This window comes from Lonchura striata, chromosome 2 (assembly GCF_046129695.1).
Source record: "Lonchura striata isolate bLonStr1 chromosome 2, bLonStr1.mat, whole genome shotgun sequence".
Lineage (NCBI taxonomy): Eukaryota > Metazoa > Chordata > Aves > Passeriformes > Estrildidae > Lonchura > Lonchura striata.
Window position 1 is genome coordinate 18,549,653 of NC_134604.1, and position 18,338 is coordinate 18,567,990.

The following is an 18,338-nucleotide window of genomic DNA, read 5'->3' on the forward strand; positions in this document are numbered from 1 at the left end:
GTGGGAGTTTCATTATCAAAGCTGGCCTAGCTGCCAGGTTTTAAACAATTCTGAGATCAACTCATTCTGCCTCCCTCCTGCTGCTCCCTGTCCCTGCTTTGAAGTGACTTTTTAGAAGGAGTTAATCAAGTGCAGAGCTTCCAGGCTCTCCTGCAAGCCAGGCTCCAGCACAACCCAAGTTTTAGACTGCGAGGGCCACGAGGGGTTTTTCTTGGTTCACTTTACCCTGCTCCTAATATCCCTGCTTGCCCTGAGTGTGCATTTACCCCAAAAAGTGTCAGTTCACATTTTAGGGTCTTGGGCTATGATTTGGTGGTGTGCTTTTTTGTTTTGGGTTTGGTTTTTTTTTTTTTGTTTTGTTTTGTTTGTTTGTTTGTTTTTTTCTTGATTTTGTTTCTTCCATGGTGAAGGAAACGAGCCCAAATCCAGTAGAGCACCTGCTAACATTAAATTCATGTCTATAACACATGTTTTTTCAGGGTTGGAGCTAACACAGCTTTTTTTTGTTAGCCAGTCAATGACAGCCCTACATCAATTAGGAGGATGTGGCAGCCCAGTAGGATCCATTTGACAGACATGCCCTGAGGTTTTAAATTGTCTTGGTCTTTTGCATGAACTGAACAAATCCCACAAAGCTGCTGTGTGGCTCCTGTGCTCCAGTCCTTCTGGGGCTGTGTCCTCCTGCCCTGAAGTGAGCTGAGGAAACCTGCCAGTACTCTGGGAAGCATAAAAAACAGGAGCAGAGTCATTCAAATGCTTAACACCTCCCCTGAATGCAATTTGCATTGTAGAAAGACCAGGCAATTTCTCACCAGTCAGATAGAGAGGAGATGATTCCCCATTTTACACGTCAAGGGAATGAAACCAAGGTTGTAAAAGCCCTGATTTCCTGCCTAGTCCCAGTGTTCCTCTCAGACATGGGGGAGCTGCTGGGTTTGTGTCTTTGGAAGCATCTTAGGAGGCACCTGGTGGGACACACATCCAGCACCTGGTGGGACACACATCCAGCACGTGGTGTGACACATCCAGGACCAGGGGGGACACACATCCAACACATGGTGCGACACATCCAGCACCTGGTGGGACACACATCCAACACATGGTACGACACATCCAGGACCTGGGGGGACACACATCCAGCACATGGTGGGACACACATCCAGCACATGGTGACACATCCAGCACATGGTGGGACACATCCAGGACCTGGGGGGACACACATCCAGGACCTGGGGGGACAAACATCCAGCTGTGACCCCAGGCAAGGATGAGTCCATAAAACCTCTCCTGAAGGCATTCCCCCTGTTCCCACCCTGCTCCCCTCCCAGCCCACACCAGCTCACGGAGGAATGCAGGCTGCTCCTCGTCAGCATGGAAACGCTGTTCTTCCAGCCAAAATCAAATCATTATTTTCTTCCAAGTGCCAGAATTTTGGCTCGCCTGTGTTTCCCTCGTGATCTCTAACAAAAAGTGATGCCTGACTCATGGCTGCACTGATTCACACCTGAGAACTCCCAGTACTGGGAAGAGCCCTGCAGACAGTCAGGAAAAGGTGATTTTAGGGGTTTAGGAGAGTTTGCATTTCTCCTCACACAGCCTCTTGGCCTCTCATGGGCTGTGCTGGGTGTGAGCGTCTAAGGAGGGAAACCTCAAAGCCCTTTACCCCAAAGTCACAGACCTGTGACAGTCACAGCACTGTCCCTGAGGAGCCCCTTGGATTTTCCCAAGAAGAAATGGTTGCTACCTTCTTGTTCTTGCAGCCCCAAAACATCTGAGCTTGGTCCCTGCAATTGCCCCACCCTCCACACCCCATGCTCAGCCATGCTTGAGGGCCAGGGGATCCTGTAATCTAAACAGGACAAGAGTGACAAACAAGACAGGAGCATGTCCCCTCAAGAAAGAGGGATGTGGGGGTGATGGATGAGGGAGGGGAAAGGATTGATGGCAAAGAAAGGGTTGATGGCCATCCCCAGCCTAATAAAACTCAAATAGGGCAATTTCTTATTCCGAAATCTGTCAGTGACCTTTGGCAAATCAATTCATCTCTGTCTGTGCCTCTAGTAAATGGGAGTAATACAGCCTTGCTGTCTGGAAAACCCTTGGTGATTCTCAGATGAAAGATGTTTTATTGGTAGCAGTATCATCCTTCACTGTTATTAGCATGATAACAGATCCATCACCTAGCAACAGGACTCCTGCTCTGCTTGTCCATGGATTTCTCTTGGATTTTGGCTCTCTAGCAACCTGCTTTTCATTGCAAGAGGTTTTACAACCTATGACTGTTCTTCCCTTAATGTCCCTGCTCCAGAAAAGCACATCTGCCACACCCCAAGCCCTCCTGCCCCCTTTCACTGCCCCTTTTTACCTCTCACCATCAGAGCAAAAAAAAATTGCTTCTCTTAGCTAAAGCATCCCAGCAGAAGTTTTGAACTTTAAAATATAAACTTCATGCAACCTCAGGAGTACAACTATCTATCAGATGTGCACAAATTACAGGGGGAAAAGCAGCAATCAGGAAGCTTTGTAAAATTTTGCAAAAGCCACAATTTTCAAGGACAAAGTTGCATGTACATGAATATCACCAACCACTGAAGATCAGGAGTCTTGCCAAGTCCTGTGATGCTTTTAGACATGTGACAGGAGCAGTCCTTCCACCCTCAAGTGGTGCACAGACCAACCTAAGCCACTAAAACCAGCATCAGCCACTACTTGGAGAGAGGATCAAAGGGAAAAATAAGGATAGCAAAAGCATTGTCCTGCTTTATCTGAGACAAGCCAACTCTAATACTTATTTTTTGTCTAAGTCCTCAGCTCAAGCACAGATGTTTTGGGAAGGCCCCATGCAGGAAGAAATATGGGGAAGTTGTGCACAAGGATTTTTAGCTATTAAGGAGCAATAAGATTCATGCCTATTAAAATACACTAACCATCCGTTTACATGACTGGTTATTAAAAAATACTGCACAGTCAGTAGCTCTTTCAGTTTCTGAAGGCACAGCAGCCACTCCAAGGCATCAATTACTTTTTCTTTCAAAGATGAAAAACCCCCTAGAGCCATCTCATATTTCCAGGTCAGTATCTGGGCCTGAGCAGAGCTGTCACCATGGTGCTGCCTGGGACACGAGGGAGAGTGTGACACTGTGACATGGGTAATTGCCAGCAGTTTGCCTTTCTTGTCCCTCATCACCCCAGCACAAAATACAAACCACAATGTGTTCAAGAAATTGCCTTTTAAGGTTTTATTTACCATGCCTGAAAGGATTTGAAGATGGGCAGTGTGAAACCCCTGTAAGAATTGTTTCTGAGGTGTCAGCATCCCTTTGAACAGGTGAATATGACCTTCCCTAATTGCTGTGGAATCCAATCCTCAGCCTGGGAGACACGGGTAAATAAATAAATAAGTAATCAGGTTCCCAGCCTGGCAGTGACTCGGGGTTTGGTGTCTTCATTCAAAGGGGGTTGCAGGTAACTGAATAAAGATTATACTGTCCAGGCCAGCTGCTCTCTTGGCAACCACAATTTAAGCAGTGGAAAATATTCTGAGCAAAGAGTGGGCTGGGAAAAGAAGGAATTGCCTGAGCACACAGCATTAGGCTCTCCCAGCAGACAGAAATGAGGAAGGTGTTTGTTTCCTGACATCCTTACTTCCCTGTAATGTTTGAGCATCCCCAAATCACTCCCATAGGATGCTGGCCCGGGCATCCCACAGCACAGGCCATGAGAGGGCTCAGTGGATCCCTGTTTCCTGGAAGGATTGCTCAGCACAAGCACCAGGAAACACCAGGAGGATTTCCATCCTCTGGTGCTGTCAGCCTCATCACTCCTGCACTTGGATCAGGTCTGGTGGGCAGGGAAGTCTCATCTGGCATGGAATCACTGTTTGGGTGACAGGGGAGTTGTCCATCTCTGCCCCAGCCCTGTGCTGGCCCCTGAACACCTTGCACAGACCAGGAGAGGCTGTGGGAGCACAGGGCAGGTCAGCCCAGCCAGGCTGTCTCTGCCTGGCTTGTTCCTCCTCCTGCAGCCCAAGTAACACTGCCCTGTCTGCAGAGATGCAATTAATCACTATGAAGATTGTGGCAAGCCTCAGCCTGGGCTCAGGGGCTCAGCCAGCAGTAAGCAACAGCTGCTGGGGGGCTTTTTGGAAGGAGTTTTTTCCACTGCTGTGCAGTGCCTGAAGGCAGAGGGAGGTTCTTCCCTCCCCGCGAACAGTGGGGTGCAGGTGGGACTTCCTGAGGCAGGAAAGTCCCTCTGACATTGAGCAGGACCCTGCCACTGGTGGGAATCAAGTGCTGTTTGTCAGAGGGATGGTTGGATTTGGACTTTTGAAGGGTCTCCCATCGTTTATGCTATTGAAGGGTTTTAACCTGATGGAAAATCCTGCACTGTGTGTAAAGTCTTGGCTCAGGGGGTCCATCAAAGGCAGGGAAATCACTGGAAACCACAGGTCTGCAGGTCTATGGGTGTGTCCACACAGGGCTCCTGTCACCTCAGGTCCCCATGGCAGGGCTCCTAGCCTGGACTAGAGGCCAGGCAATCTCAGCAGCCCAGACCATGACCCCAGCATGTCCTCCCCTCCCCTGAAGTGAAGTGTGGGACCTCAACCCAGGAAAAACCTGGGCTGGGGGTGGGAAAGCCAGCATTCTGCTGACACTTAGAGACACAGTAAGTGTTTTATATACTCCAGTCCCAGCTCCACGCCATCTGCCAGCCCAGCTCCTCCCTCAGGATGGAGCACAAGCATCTCTCATGGCTGTACCCACAGCCATGGGCAGGACAGTGGGACACCAAGTTCCACAAACACTTCTTGGAACTAGGACTGGCACACACCTTGGACATGAGTCCTTTCCTGGTGCCTCAGCTACAGGTAGGTTAGAGCTTCCCTCTGCAGAACAGGCCTAAATATATTATCTCTTCCATGTGGAAAAGAGAGCACAGCTCTGAGGAAAAGAAAACTGGGGGGCACCCATGGGGTTGACTAGGTCAGAGCCCACCCACTGAAGCACTGGCAGCTCCCTGCTGGACTCACACTGCAGCACTGCCCCATCCCTGCTCCTCACCATGTCCACAGGACACAGAGGAGAAGGGGATGACAGCTGTGGCCAACAGCTGCAGGGATTTATACACCAACACCCCATGCATTAAGCAGTCTTGGACGGGCTGAAGCCAACAGGCACCCTGAGAAACAGCGTGTCCTACCGAGGGCAAAGCCACCACGGGAAACCCCCAGCACAGCTGAAGGCTCACATCCCTGCCCAGTCACCAGGAAAGGATACAGGGCTCACAGCCAACTGCATCTGTGGATGAATACTGGAATGAAATGCTGGAAGAGAGGTGTGGTGATACACTGTCCTGGTAAGGCACCAGACAATCTGCTCTGTTCCAGTGACATTTCTGCAGAGGTCCAGCCTGGGCAGCTGACACAGACCCAGCCCCACTTCCCAGTGATTTCCTGGCAGAACAGGCACACTGTAACACCTGTCCCAGTGTGGTCTGGGCTGTGAGCTGTACTGAACAGCTCCAAAGGAATACTGTGGGGCCACCCTCTCCTGCTGGCAGAGGCATCCAAGCCCTCAGGGACAGCACCTGTGTACCTGGGATTTTAAGCAGCTCTGCCTGGGCCAGGCCTGAGCCTTTCTCCTGACAGCCCTGCCTGGCAGGGAGCCTCCCTGGCAGCTCCCTCTCCATCCTTCAGATGTTGCAGCAGCCCTGAAACTGAACATTGCATGGCAAGTGCTGCTAGCAATGCTGGCTCAGCAGAGAAACCCCAAACACAGCTGCTGGAAGGGGTGAGGCGTGCTTTCAACAGCATCATTCTGCTTATTTAGGAAGGGGAAAGGTTAGCATAGGACTACTTGCAGTCTGGATAAAGAACCAGATACCTACATCTATGTTCTCAGACACTTGGTTTTCCCCAGCCTCATATTCTGAAGCACTTTCCCTGCACAAGCATCCAGCTCTTTTCATCCAGGCCTCTGCACCCAGACATCCAGCTCATCTGCAGCGCCACTCCCAACAGAGCCTGGAGGCTCCAGAAATGTTCACAGCAGAGACTGAAACCTCTCAGACTCTCTTGGGAACCCTTCAGGCCAGGAGAGCTGGTGACCTGTGACAGTTTTGTCACCGCGTGCTGACAGAGTGAGGCCCCGTCCCTGGCAACTGCAGCGACACCTTTGCACAAGCCTGTGGTGTCCTTCTCCCAAGCCGGAAAAACTGAATCTCCTGTCTCTGGGGCTGGGAACTTTGTGGCAGAGCCACTGCAGATCAGTTTTTTTCACAACTGAAATCTCCCTTTGTGCTTAAACAAATAAAAAAGGACTTGCATTTCTGTGCATGAGCTGTCAGAAAAGGTCATGCCTGAGAGCACCTGTCGCAGATCCCATTCCAGCATCCTTCAGCCTACTGAAAACATGTCTGAGCCTTCCTGGCTGCTTTCTACCACAGGGAATGTGAAATCAGACATTTCCCAGGTTGGTGACCAGGCAGAGGAAACTCTTCTCACTGGGATGCACAGGAAACATGGTTCCAAGTCCACCCATGGGCAAATTATCTGGAAGCAGGCAGAAATGGGACAGAAAAACCTCATTTTATCTAACAGCTATCTGGAAATAAAGTCTCTGGTGACCTTTTTTGTTCTGGATTCTGTCCTTTCTGCTTGTAAGAGGTACAAGGAATTGGATTTTTTCCCTTGTACAGGTGGAAGAGTTCTCTTCATACCAACATTAATAAATACCATATTTATTTTAATTTTAAAACAAGCTTAGCCCCTCACTCATACTCAATAAACATCTTATTTTCTTCTCAGCTGGCATCAGCAGGGAGACAGCAGAGTTGCTCCTGCAAACCCCAAACCCACTCTAGGCTCTATCCAGAAGCCCTTTGTTCTTCTGATTGCCTGTGGCTCAGTAGCAGAAAGCATCCTATGACAGGCCTTCTTTGAGATCAAATATTGAAGAGTTCTGAGAAGTGCCAAGGAAGCCACGTGGAGGGGGGATACACTGGAGGAAATGGACCATTTGTGGCCACAGAGGATGGAAAAATCAGGGGAAGAGACAGACAAAACCCCAACTCCTGCACACAGCAACAATGTCCCTGGATTTTCTGCTCACTTCTGGATAAGCATGGCCAATATGAGCTTGGGGTGCTACAAGCAGTGAAGGCTTTTACTACTTAGCAGCACATTTACAGGAGAAGCACAATAAGGAACACCTTCAGCTGCTGATTTCTGCTCTTTCTCACTGAATAAATTAAACACCTGTTTTTCCAGGCAGAAGTGCCTGAACAAAAACACTTTTACCACTCTGGATGCTGAACTGCTGCCCAGTGATCAGCCAGTTTGCAAAACCCTCCTGTAAGTGCTTCACAGCAGCTCAGAAAGGCCCCACAGAGGTGTTTCCATTCCAAAGCTCAGAACTGCTCTTTTCCCAACACCCAGCCTGAAGTGTAAGGTGCATTTTCAGCTGTCAAACACATTTACGACAGGTTTAGTTACAAGACTGAGGCAAACACCAAAAACATTATCTCAACCTTCCACTAGACCAGGTTGCTCCAAGCCCCATCCAACCTGGCTTTGTAGTTTTTCTCCTGGGCTTATCTTTGCTACAGTGACCTGGCAAACAAAATCAGCAGTCTGTAGCAATCTTGTTCCAAAAGTTCATATATTTAATAATGATACCAAATTTCCACTATGATATTATGTAGGTCCCTTCTGTGCTCACTGCAGTTGGACTGTACATAGCTACTGACTATGCTGAATACATGGTTATGTTTTAGCTGTGTAGTACTCATATATTCTCTATAAATATAATAAAATACTTAACATTTGTTTTCATTCTGATTTTTACACATATTTCCTGTGTTTCCACAAATGAAAAAAAAATCAACCCAAAACAAAACATGTCGCTTTCCTGCCTCCCCCAACCTTTTATTGGGTTCCAAATCAACCTGAGTTTGCAATTCAAGTTGGCATCTGCCATCTGCTTGGGTATGTGAATCTGATGAACACAAAGGGGAGGATTTCAGTGAGCCCTAATTTCAGTGATCCCTGATGTCAATGGTCCCTGCCCACTGGCTTGGCAACATAAACATGTTCTTAGCATGAGGAGAATGAAAATGCTCTGACATTTATAAATGAAGGAGTTAAAATGGCCCCCTTGGGATGAACAGATGCCCTCCACAAACAGAATGCAACACTTCTTGATCTAAAAATGGATAAAATTATTTCAGGGCTGTATTTTCTCATCATATTGGGGTTTCTATGTGTATTATTTTTCAGGTAGTACAACTCCCTCACTCCATTGAAAGGTCCAAGATGCTCATGGACTCTCCAGGGTCAAACCCCAGTGCTGAGGGGAGGGTCCCATCTGCAGGGATGAGATGGGTGCTCTGGGCATCACTCTGCTGGTTTTGCCAGCAGCCCAGTTATCTGTCAGTATTTGGATTAATGTCCATTTTTCCCTGCAGATTCTGGTGTCAAGCCCATACAAAGGCTCAGCTATGCCCCTCTGCTCTGAATATCCTGCTCGTGGAACTGGAAGGAAAACTTCCCAAATATGGGTAACCCTCAGCATCTGCACAGACACCAACAGGCCAATGAAATTGTTCATAAAAGTACAAATGAAAACAGGGCTTGGATTCCTACCAGTGGCAAAATCCCATCTTCCAAGGACAAGAAGTCACCACCTCTGCTTCCTGGGTTTTGAAATGACATTCAATGGTGGCAGCAGAACCAGGCTGGAGCAAGCTCTGCTGAGATGCTCTTAACACACAAATACGTACACAGGGGAGGTACAGACAAGAGAAAAGAGCAGTCTTTGTCTTCGGCTAAAGGTTCTAATATATAGGAAATGTTTTGAGGACAGAAACAGAACCAAAAAAATGTTGCCAACCTCTCAGATGTATCCTTTACTTAGAAAAACAAGACTGGTATACAGAACATGGCGTCTTTTAAGAAAGTCAATCTCCACTGCTCATAACAATACCCAGTTTTTGCTAACCACTACATTACCAATCTTGGAGTATAAAACAGACTTGGTACAGGCTCCAGTGTCCTTTATTAGTCTTTTTAATTCACTGCAGTCTCAGAAGCCTTCAGGTGTGTCCAATGCTCCCTTGGTATAACAGAGGCTTATGCAGTGAATTTCCACATGATGACACTTGTTTTTAAATAATCATGTTTCTTGTGACATGATTAAACCACAGTTTTCTTCATGAAAAAAAATGATTGTGTTATTACCTACTTTATGTAATTAACAGTAAAATCTGCTTTGAATTCCAATATTCCCACTTTTTCAGAACTAGACCACTCATGTCTTTACTCAAACTTCTACCACCTTCATCTTCTCAGCAGGGCTTGTCAGCAAGCTCTCTCTGGACAGAGTGCTGGCGTTTTCCCCCTCACCTGCCCCAGGCACAATGCCTGCAGCAGCACCACGGGCTGTGTGGCACAGGCAGCTGGAGCAGGGACAGTCTCAGCACAGATCCTGGCCCGGCACTGATTCCCTGGAGGAACCAAACCCTCAGTGCTCACGGCTCTTCCACCCAACCCCGCTGCGGCACCAGGTGAGAGCAGTGAAAATACAGATCCACGCAGCTCTTGCAGGGTGTTTTACTGTACAGTCAGATGCCAAATACAAATATTTCTTAACAGCACAAGCAGAGCCCTTTTCTTTCAACTTTAATATGTAGGACAGTGCCTTCCTTGCAAGCAAACCTCCGATTTCCCGTGCTGCGCCAGCACCGGGTATCACATAGTGACAGCAACGTGCCTGTGGCTTTCCCTTCTTGCTTAAAGGAGAAAAAGGTTAGATCCCAGAGAAGAGCACTGCAAATCCCAGATGTCAGGCTAACACTGGCCGCTGACAGCCTCTGTGTTGAAGGAAATCTGTGTGGGGCTCATCTGCTGCAGCTGAGGCATCCTGGCTTCCAGGGGCTTTTCGCTCACCGACTGCATGGTCTGGTTCCTCTTCCTCAGCATCTGTCCGATCCCCATCATGGGGAACCTGCCCCTGCTTTTCACACAGTTTGGGCTGCCCAGGGGGTTGCTGGGGACCAGCTGGGTAGGGGACACTGCCTCTTCCTTTGCTGGATACGCTTTCTCTTCATAGGTGAAAGAGACCTGGGTGGGGTGGATGGGGGATGAACTCCTGGGGGGAAAGAGCGGGGACAGTGTCCTTTCACTTGAGCTTTTGTAAGGGAAATTCATTGGCGAGCCCAAAATTCTGTACTGGTGAGAGGGGGAAACCTGGTCTATTTGGTCCTCTCTGTCAACTGACTCGAAGGAGTGCACGATATTCAGGATGAGAGGGGAGTCCTTGGCCCGGCCCCCGATCCGGGACGGCTCCGGCTGGGGAGACTCCTGCCTCTTGAGGAGCCGGGGGGTCCTGGGAGGAGGCTGCTGGACCTCCAGGTATTCCAGGGAGCTGGAGGTGACACAGCCCGTCTTGGGTGCCAGGGACTCGTGGAAAGGGCTCACGCCGCCACTGGAGTCTGCAAAGCAATGGGAGAAGGAAGCAGAAGAGCACACTTCAGTTATCAGCACTGCCCACAGCACCTCAGACACAGGAACCTGGTGAGGCACCAGCTGCAACACATGGTCTGGGACCCAATTCCCTCACCCTCAATACTAACTCCTCAATACTAATTACCCCCAGGTAATTTATCTGTCCTCTTCCTCACAGGCAGGAAAAGTTCTGAAACTGAGACAGGGACTTCAAAAGCAAAAGCACAGTTGTCTCCAGCTGTTTGTATTAATTATATCCACAACACCACACACACACTGAGAAATCTGACATTTCTCCTTTCTCAGCACCACTTTGTGTGGCTCTTGCTAGGCCTGTATTCCCCGACACACCTAGAGACACAGGGGAGCACAGTGAGTTAATCCCTGAAGGCTCTCCTTGCATTTTGGAACAAAATCTGTTCCTGGTTTCACACATGTAAATACGGAGTAGCAGCAGCACTGGCCAGATTCAGGCTGCTACAGTTGGAACAGATTTGCTGCCTCAACTTCAGCGAGAACCTTCCTCCAGCAAGGGCCGAAAATAAATGGAACAAAATCTTTGCAGGACTTGGCCCAGTCAAACAAAACAGCTCATGGAGAAGATCTGCTCAGCTCCTACAGAATGCTGGCACTGCCTCATGCCAAGCTAATCTCAAGCAAGCACGTTTTGCTGTCTCGATAGAAAGCTGTCCAAGGAACCTGACTGCCAGGCCCCCTAATTGAATTAACTGGTAGCTATTCCATCAGTTCCCTGGGTCTCAAATAATCTAAAAAGGATCTAAAATGATTTTGCTCTGCCAGCACTCAAGTCCCAGCCACAAATCTCACGTGTATTTCTTGTGGAGGGATGGTTTTGTCAGGGATTGAGACCTGAACGGAGGAATGGGATGAAATCTCACACTTGTCTGGGGAAAGTAGAAAGAAGTTAATTCCAACCGGTTTCTTTCTAAAAGTGGCCAAAATTATTTGAGATGTGTCAAAACACAGTCTCCATAAGCAGAGAAATGCTTTAGCTGAGATCTACATGATTTTCAGAACAAAAAAGCAGAGAGAAACATAATGAGGGAAAAAATGAACTAGATTTTCTTCCCCCCTGTGCCTTCCTCCCAAAAGGGACAGAAAATCTGAGCAAAATGGCCATTTAAAATTTTTTTTTACATTTTTTTAAAGGAACTATGTCCCATTCCTGACCAGCTCTCTGGATTCCTGCCACCCTGCAGCAGAGGCTCCCATGCTGCCAGACTAACACTACTAAGACAATTTTTTCTCACTTTGAGCACAACAAATGATACATTATCAAGTCATGACAATGAGCATGAAAGCATCACAAGCCACCACTCTGAATAACCCCCTGACACAACAGTAAATGTTTTCCATCACTGTATCTCCCCTCATTTAGTTCCCTATCTAACAGAGGCTACCTCACCTTCCTGCTCCTCAGTGTCTCCCATCCAGGTGTGCACTATTCACACCTCATTTTCCCTGCTGACTCCCCTTTTCCTGCACTCCTTTCTCTGCCAGCTGTTTTCACCCAACCGTCTCAAGCTGCCCTTTGTGATTAATGCTCTGCTCTCCTCTGGCTTCACATCTTTTCCTTTCCCTGCTCGTGATTTCCCCCCTCCTTTCACTGATGGGCATTTGCTGAGATTGGCAGCCCCACCTGCCTTTCCTTGAGGCTGCCCTTTTCCCATTCCTCCACCATCAACTCCTCCCAGGGACTCCTCAGGGAGGTCAGGGATTCTCCCTAACCCCCTCTCAGGAAAACACAGTGGCTGGTAAGAAGAAGCTAGGCTAACAGCTCTGGTTTCTCAGTGATCCGGGGTGGGTGGTGATACTTTCAAAACAACAGCGTGAGCGTGGATGATTTCGTGTGAGAACGTGTAAACAGGGAAAGAAACTGCCTTTTTAAAGCACTGCAGGAATTCTGTCAAACACAGAAAGGGAGGGCTCCTGACTGCTGAGCACCACCATGGATTCCTCAGGGCCTTTCACTCCACGTGTGCTGACATTATGCAGGTTTCTTCCCCACACCACTCCCAGAGCGACAGGGAATGAAAACCTGGAGTTTTTACTCACAAACACACACCACACAGGACAGGACAGGCTCAAAAACACCACGCCACACTGGACAGGCTCAAAACCACCACACCCCTCATGCATACACAGACCCACCATGGCTGTTCTCCCACTGACCTTTCTCTGGAACCTCGACCTTGGTGACTTTCCAGTCCTTCAGCAGAGCCTTGGTGTTCTGGATCTGTGAGATAAGACAGGAAGAAGGCTGTCTATATGAAACTGGACTTTTCTCACTTTTCTTTGGGAGCTGACGGTGAAGGATCTCCCCTTTCTTTTCTTGCTCTTTGAGTTTTTTGTCCTTTAGGTTGTAAAACAAACAAGAACAATTTGGTTTACTCAAGAGAAGTTTCAGTGACCCCCAGACCTACAAGGTGGATTAAGCACCATGTATTTACAAGGAACTTATCTCAGAGTAACTAAGTCCTCCATGTCTCATTTTCCTCTGATCGGTTTGCCATGATTTCATGGCTCACATCTGCTCTGACATTCAGGCAGTGTGAAAGCTGGTTTTGGGAAATTAAAGGAAAAGGAAAGCTTTTCTCTTGGAGAAAGCAGATGAAGGTTTATGCTCCTCCATACCTGAAATACCCTACTTAAGCACCAAAAAAAGCCTTTGATTTCTCTTTACTCCACTCCCTCTGAGATTTAAAAAGGTGAGCTGCACAGTTTTAAAGAAGTTTGAAGCCTCTGAGTCATTTATCTTCTATCCAGACAAGATCTGGAGGAACACAGCCCTTGCTTTTACAGCATCTCTACAACTGCACAAGACATGGAAGGGGAGAAAATTATTGAGCCATCCCTTCCCTGAGTCCTAACTCCTGTCTGTGATGGGGAAGGCAGCTGAAGATGGGATTGCAGCAAGAAGATAGGTTTGATCTCCAGTGATGACAGAGGAAAAACAGACCCTGGGAACAGGACTCTGAAGAGGAAGCCAGTTTTCAAAGCATTGTTTTACAGTGAAAATTCACTTTATCTTCTTTCAGTCACTGGATTCAGCAAACTGCTTAACACCCTTTACCTGCCACTGATTTCTAGGGGAGCCCAAACCCTTATTTCACATTTAAACAAAAAAGGGTTTGTTGGATTGAGGTTGTTTTTGTGGTCATAGTTCTCATTAAAGCAACATGTTTTGCTCATCTGATTAAAAAGTCACTGCAAATACAAGCCTTTTTAAAAAGTGAAGTTCCTTCCCCATTTATATGCCTGTGTTTTGTCTGGTAATTATGCACTGCCACTCTTGATTTTCTTTTGCAAGCTCATTGACGTGGAGTCTATGAAAACCCCCAAAGTAAAGTGCATAAAAACATGTGAGAGAGATGCAGAAGACAACTTTGATTCTCCTGGCTCACTAATCAGCTCTGGAAGCAAGACAGACATGAAGAGGCAAAAATCTGGACTCATTATGAACATTCCCAGCTGAGATGGAGCCTGGCTCCCTGCATAGACACTGTCTGGGCACTGCTGGGCTCATCAACCTTTCAGGAGTTGTAGAGTTGGAAAGAGGACCTTCAGTGACTCATAAACCAAAGTTTTTACTTTTAATACCGACATGGTTAGGTGGGTGACTTGGGAGAAGAAGAACTTGAGATCTCCTCTAAACTCCTCACTGGCTTCAACTCACCTCTTTGTGCACATGGTTTTTGCCCCCATCCATCCCTTAACCCCTCCAATTCCTCTCCCTCTGGCTAGCTGCAGCTGACTGACCCTTCCACAGCCACAAAGGAGCTCCTCAAGGAGCTGTACACCTCTGCATGTCCATGCCGTGTTTGGAGCCACAGTGTGCACCGACACAGTCCCTCCTGGTGAGGCTGGACTGGCAACAACAGCAAATCCACCAGCAGCAAGAGCACTGCTGATAGTTCTGTGGGAGTATCACCCTGCCACAGCAGTCAGGGGAAGGTGTGCAGCTGATTCTGAGCCCACCACACTGCTTTTCCACCCAGAGCTCTGAAACTCTGCTGCTGAGCCATCAGCAGAAACTAGCCTCTCCCAGGGATCTTTTCATGCAGGTGCTTGTGAGGATGACACTAAATAGTGACTATATTAAGCCCTCAGGAGCCTATCCAGACTGCGAGGAGCTATCAGCTCTTTTGGATAGGTGAGGAGGAATCTGTGTGCCAGCTGCTGCAGCCTATGTCTGCCTGCAGGATGTTCCAGGGTTGCAGTATTTTTAGCCAAGCTGCAGCTCCTCACCTGCCAAAGTGCTCCTGCCTTTGCCCTCAACCTGCTGGCACATTCTCTCAGCCACAGCACCACACAATTAAAGCACCCCTGGCAAAGGAAATTCACTTATCCGGTGCTGCCAATTAATTACTTCACGCTGGATGAGCATTGCAAATGGTCTCAGGAGTATTTCTAAAAGTGCTAACGTTGCTCCTTAATGACCACGGTTGTGAGAGGCTCAGGACCAAAGTCCTGAACTCTCAAGGTACCATGCACTTATAGTTGAAAAGAGAAGGAAGATTTCCTTCAGGGGAGTTATAAAAGTTCCCCCTGCACTGCAGAGTGTACAGCCGTGTCCCATAATGCAGGAGCTGTACCGGTATGTTATACTTGAATAGGTTGGGAATTACATCATCCTCTGCTATTTCCTGTCCTGACCTTGACTCTCAAACTTACTCTTAGTCCCAGCAATGGATTTGAAAGGCAGATAAAGGGTATTTTCCTTGGCCATGTTTGACATCATGACAGGACAAGGACACAGGCTGTTAAAAATTGCAAATTCCACGTCTGAGCCCACGAGCTCCCCTGGAGGGACAGCCATTCATCCTGAGACCCCTTCCACAAGTAAAGAGATGGAGAGCACAGCCTCCTGCCTGCCTCCCTCTCCCTGCACAGCCTGGGAACAGCCTGGGCCCCTGCCCAGCCTGCAGCAGGGGACCTGCTGGAGAAGAGGGGCAGGACACTGCCCCTGCCTGCCCCAGCTGCTGGCAGCTCCTCCTGAAGCCAAATCCTTATTTCTCATGGCTGGAGAGAGGTGGGAGAAATTCCACATCTGCTGCAGCCCGAGCTGACCATCCCTCCCTCTCCTATTCCCATGGCAACCTGAGCTCTGCTCCCTAGGGACCAGTGGCTCCCAATTCCTCGTGTGACTACAGCTGAAGTGACAGAAAACATTGTAGAACCGGAGAATGGGTTGAAAGGGACTTCAGAGCCTGTCCCCACCCCCTGCCATGGGCAGGGACACCCTCCCATAGCCCAGCCTGGCCTGCACTTCCACACTCTGTGCCCATGCAGCAGGAGAACAGGCTGTTATTATTATTATGATTGCAGTAGCTGCACAGTGAGTGCATCCTAGTAAGTATTTCAAGAAAGACAAGACACCCCCTCATTCCCTATATAGCTACCCTGGGACTAATTCTGAGTCCAGGAGAGGCTTTGGAGAGAGCTTCCATCCCTAGGCAAGCCTACAAACCAAACTGGGGTCACACCCTGGCATGGCTGTCAGCTCCCAGTTTTCCTCAGGGAAGTGAACTTTCCAGGCGGTCCTTGCTCAGAAGCTGTGACCTGATCCCAGGAGAATGCTGAAATCCCAGAGCACAGTGCCTCTGTCACTGCCCAGGGAAGTGACACCAGCAGCTGGGCCAGACAGAACCAGGATGCTCCATGCAGGATCTGAAGCCTTCAACTCTCAGTACCTTCCCCTGTTTCCAGGGAATGTCTCCCTGCAACAGCTTGAGGAAGTTGTGAGAGCTCTGTGAAATGTCATATTCATCGAGTCTATCCACTGTTGGTCCATTCCAAGCAAGAAGGTTTTGATTTATTCAAGAAAATATTATTTATGCCCTGATATTTCCATCTGGCTTGCAGTTCAGCTTGTCTTGCAAGCAGCCTTTATAATAAACAAAAACAGCCATGCCACAGATCTGCCCCTGCAATTAGATAATCAATCCAGTGCTGAGGAGCAGCTTTTGGAACAGGCAGCCTCCCCAAGAATGCTGCTCTTTGTGTTGGCAGGGAAGACTTGCACAGCTCACATTACTCTTGTAATTTTAGTGCTTGGCAAAGAATCAGCCAGGGAAGAAAAATCCAGCCAGGATTTAATACAAAATACCTTCTCTGCTTGCAGGCAAGAAAACTGGAGACCAACAGAGCAAACGTTTAAATCTTTTGTCTGCCCAGGGGAATTCCTTCATCATGCAGCAGACTGATCCAGCATCCCTTCTGCTAAGGAGCAGAGAAAATGGACTTTGAAGAATGCTGTGCTAATACAGCTTCCCTGCTCCTGAGAGCCAAGGCAGGGTTGGCCCAGGACACTGGGAGGGTCACCCTGGCTGTCACTCAGCTCTCTGTCCTGCAGCACCAAGGTCCCAGGGCTCAGAGCCTCAAGAACACTGTTTTCATCTTTGGTAACACCAGCAGCTTTCACCCCAGAATGAAACTACAGAGCCCTCTGTGTTTGCTCATTTTGCTAAAGAGAGATTGAAAAAGATTTAATTTCTTTAAAAACCCTGAAAGTCACCTTTCTATTTCCTCTCTTGGAGGTTACTATTTGTTTCTTTGAAAAGAAATAAAGGGAGTTATTTGTCCTGTACAGGCAAGACCACAGGCATTTCTTTTCTCCACAGGTCCACAAACCCATCACTTTAATCACAACCACCAAGGATGCTCAAATCCAATCTGCTTTCAAAGCACTGCAACAAGCTTTGCTGAGCTTTACCTCATAGGAGTCTGTATTGGCCTTGTATTTTTCTATCTGGTATAGCTGGTTCTTGTGGCAAACACTGTCCTGGCCTTCAGCCTTCTGTGGAGAGAAAAGCACAGGAAAGTAAAATATGTAAGGTAATTAGAGAAAACTAGGGTTTAATTACTGCACTCTTGACATTCAGTGGAGGAGCATCAGCTTAAAGAGATTATGGATTTGATCCATTACATTTTAAATATCATTGGTGGCATCATCACTAATGTGAAAAGGACTGAGGGAAGACAAAAACCAAGAAGCTGTTGTCCAATTGGAAGGCCTGATCTCTGCTCAGGGGCCAGGGGGATTACATCAGGTAAAACTTTCAGCTGAGTTTTCACTTCAAAGCTAGATGAGTTTGCTTCTTCTTGATGTCCTGACTCAATAAACTGTGTTACTGGCATTCCAAGCAGCAGAATTAACCCAACACAGGGGCACAACGCTCCACAATGGATGGTCCTGGGGATATTCTGTAGTCCTGTGAGATCAAATGCCAGCAACCAGGCCACTGGTAGCCTTTTTGTCCCCTCCTCCCCCAGCAGTGGCAGGAGGCAGTTGGCTCACCCTGAGGCTGGCCAGGTAGCGCTCCAGCTTCTTGTTGAGCAGGAAGTAGATGGCCAGCGTGTGGCTGGCCCTGTTGGAGAGCACGGTGTTGATGACATCGCTGTTCTTGTAGCCCAGCTTCTGAGTCATGTGCAGCAGCACACTCTGGCTGAGGTCCTCCAGGTGAATCCTGCACAGGGGAGAGGCAGAGCAGGATTTCTGGGCTGTCCTCTCAGTGGCAGAACACTAAGAGGAGGCCCCAAGGGCTCAGCAATTGGGGTGATTAGTTCCCTTCTCCCAGGAGCAGGCAGGTGCTGGAACCCTGGTTACTGAGAATTTGAGACTTTCTGTGCTGACAGAAAAGCAGGAAAGCCAGGCAGGGAAAGGACAGGTATCCTGGGAGCACAGGAGCTGCAGGAAAGGGAATGAACAGAATTCTGTCCACTGTGTCCATCCCTGATGGGAAATGGCACAGTGATGCTCAGGCCATTTTTTCCCCTACACCTGAGCACTGAACTCATGAAGATGAGCTGGTTT

General features: G+C 48.3%; 1 protein-coding gene across 2 annotated transcripts in view; it reads right to left on the reverse strand.

Annotated features, from left to right (window-relative positions):
• Positions 1 to 7,639: 7,639 nt before the first annotated feature.
• The window catches only part of HUNK (hormonally up-regulated Neu-associated kinase), a 42,313-nt gene continuing 31,614 nt past the window's right edge, over positions 7,640 to 18,338 (reverse strand). Inside the window, exons 7-10 of one of the 2 annotated variants that reach the window (XM_021550104.2) lie at positions 17,823 to 17,991; positions 17,238 to 17,321; positions 12,695 to 12,758; positions 7,640 to 10,488 (exon numbers count right to left, since the gene is read on the reverse strand). In XM_021550104.2, coding sequence (XP_021405779.2) covers positions 9,845 to 10,488; positions 12,695 to 12,758; positions 17,238 to 17,321; positions 17,823 to 17,991 — 961 coding nt within the window. In that variant the 3' untranslated portion in view covers positions 7,640 to 9,844. Of the gene's footprint in view, positions 10,489 to 12,694; positions 12,876 to 17,237; positions 17,322 to 17,822; positions 17,992 to 18,338 lie in introns of both variants that reach the window. The other variant, XM_021550103.2, reaches the window with a different exon arrangement.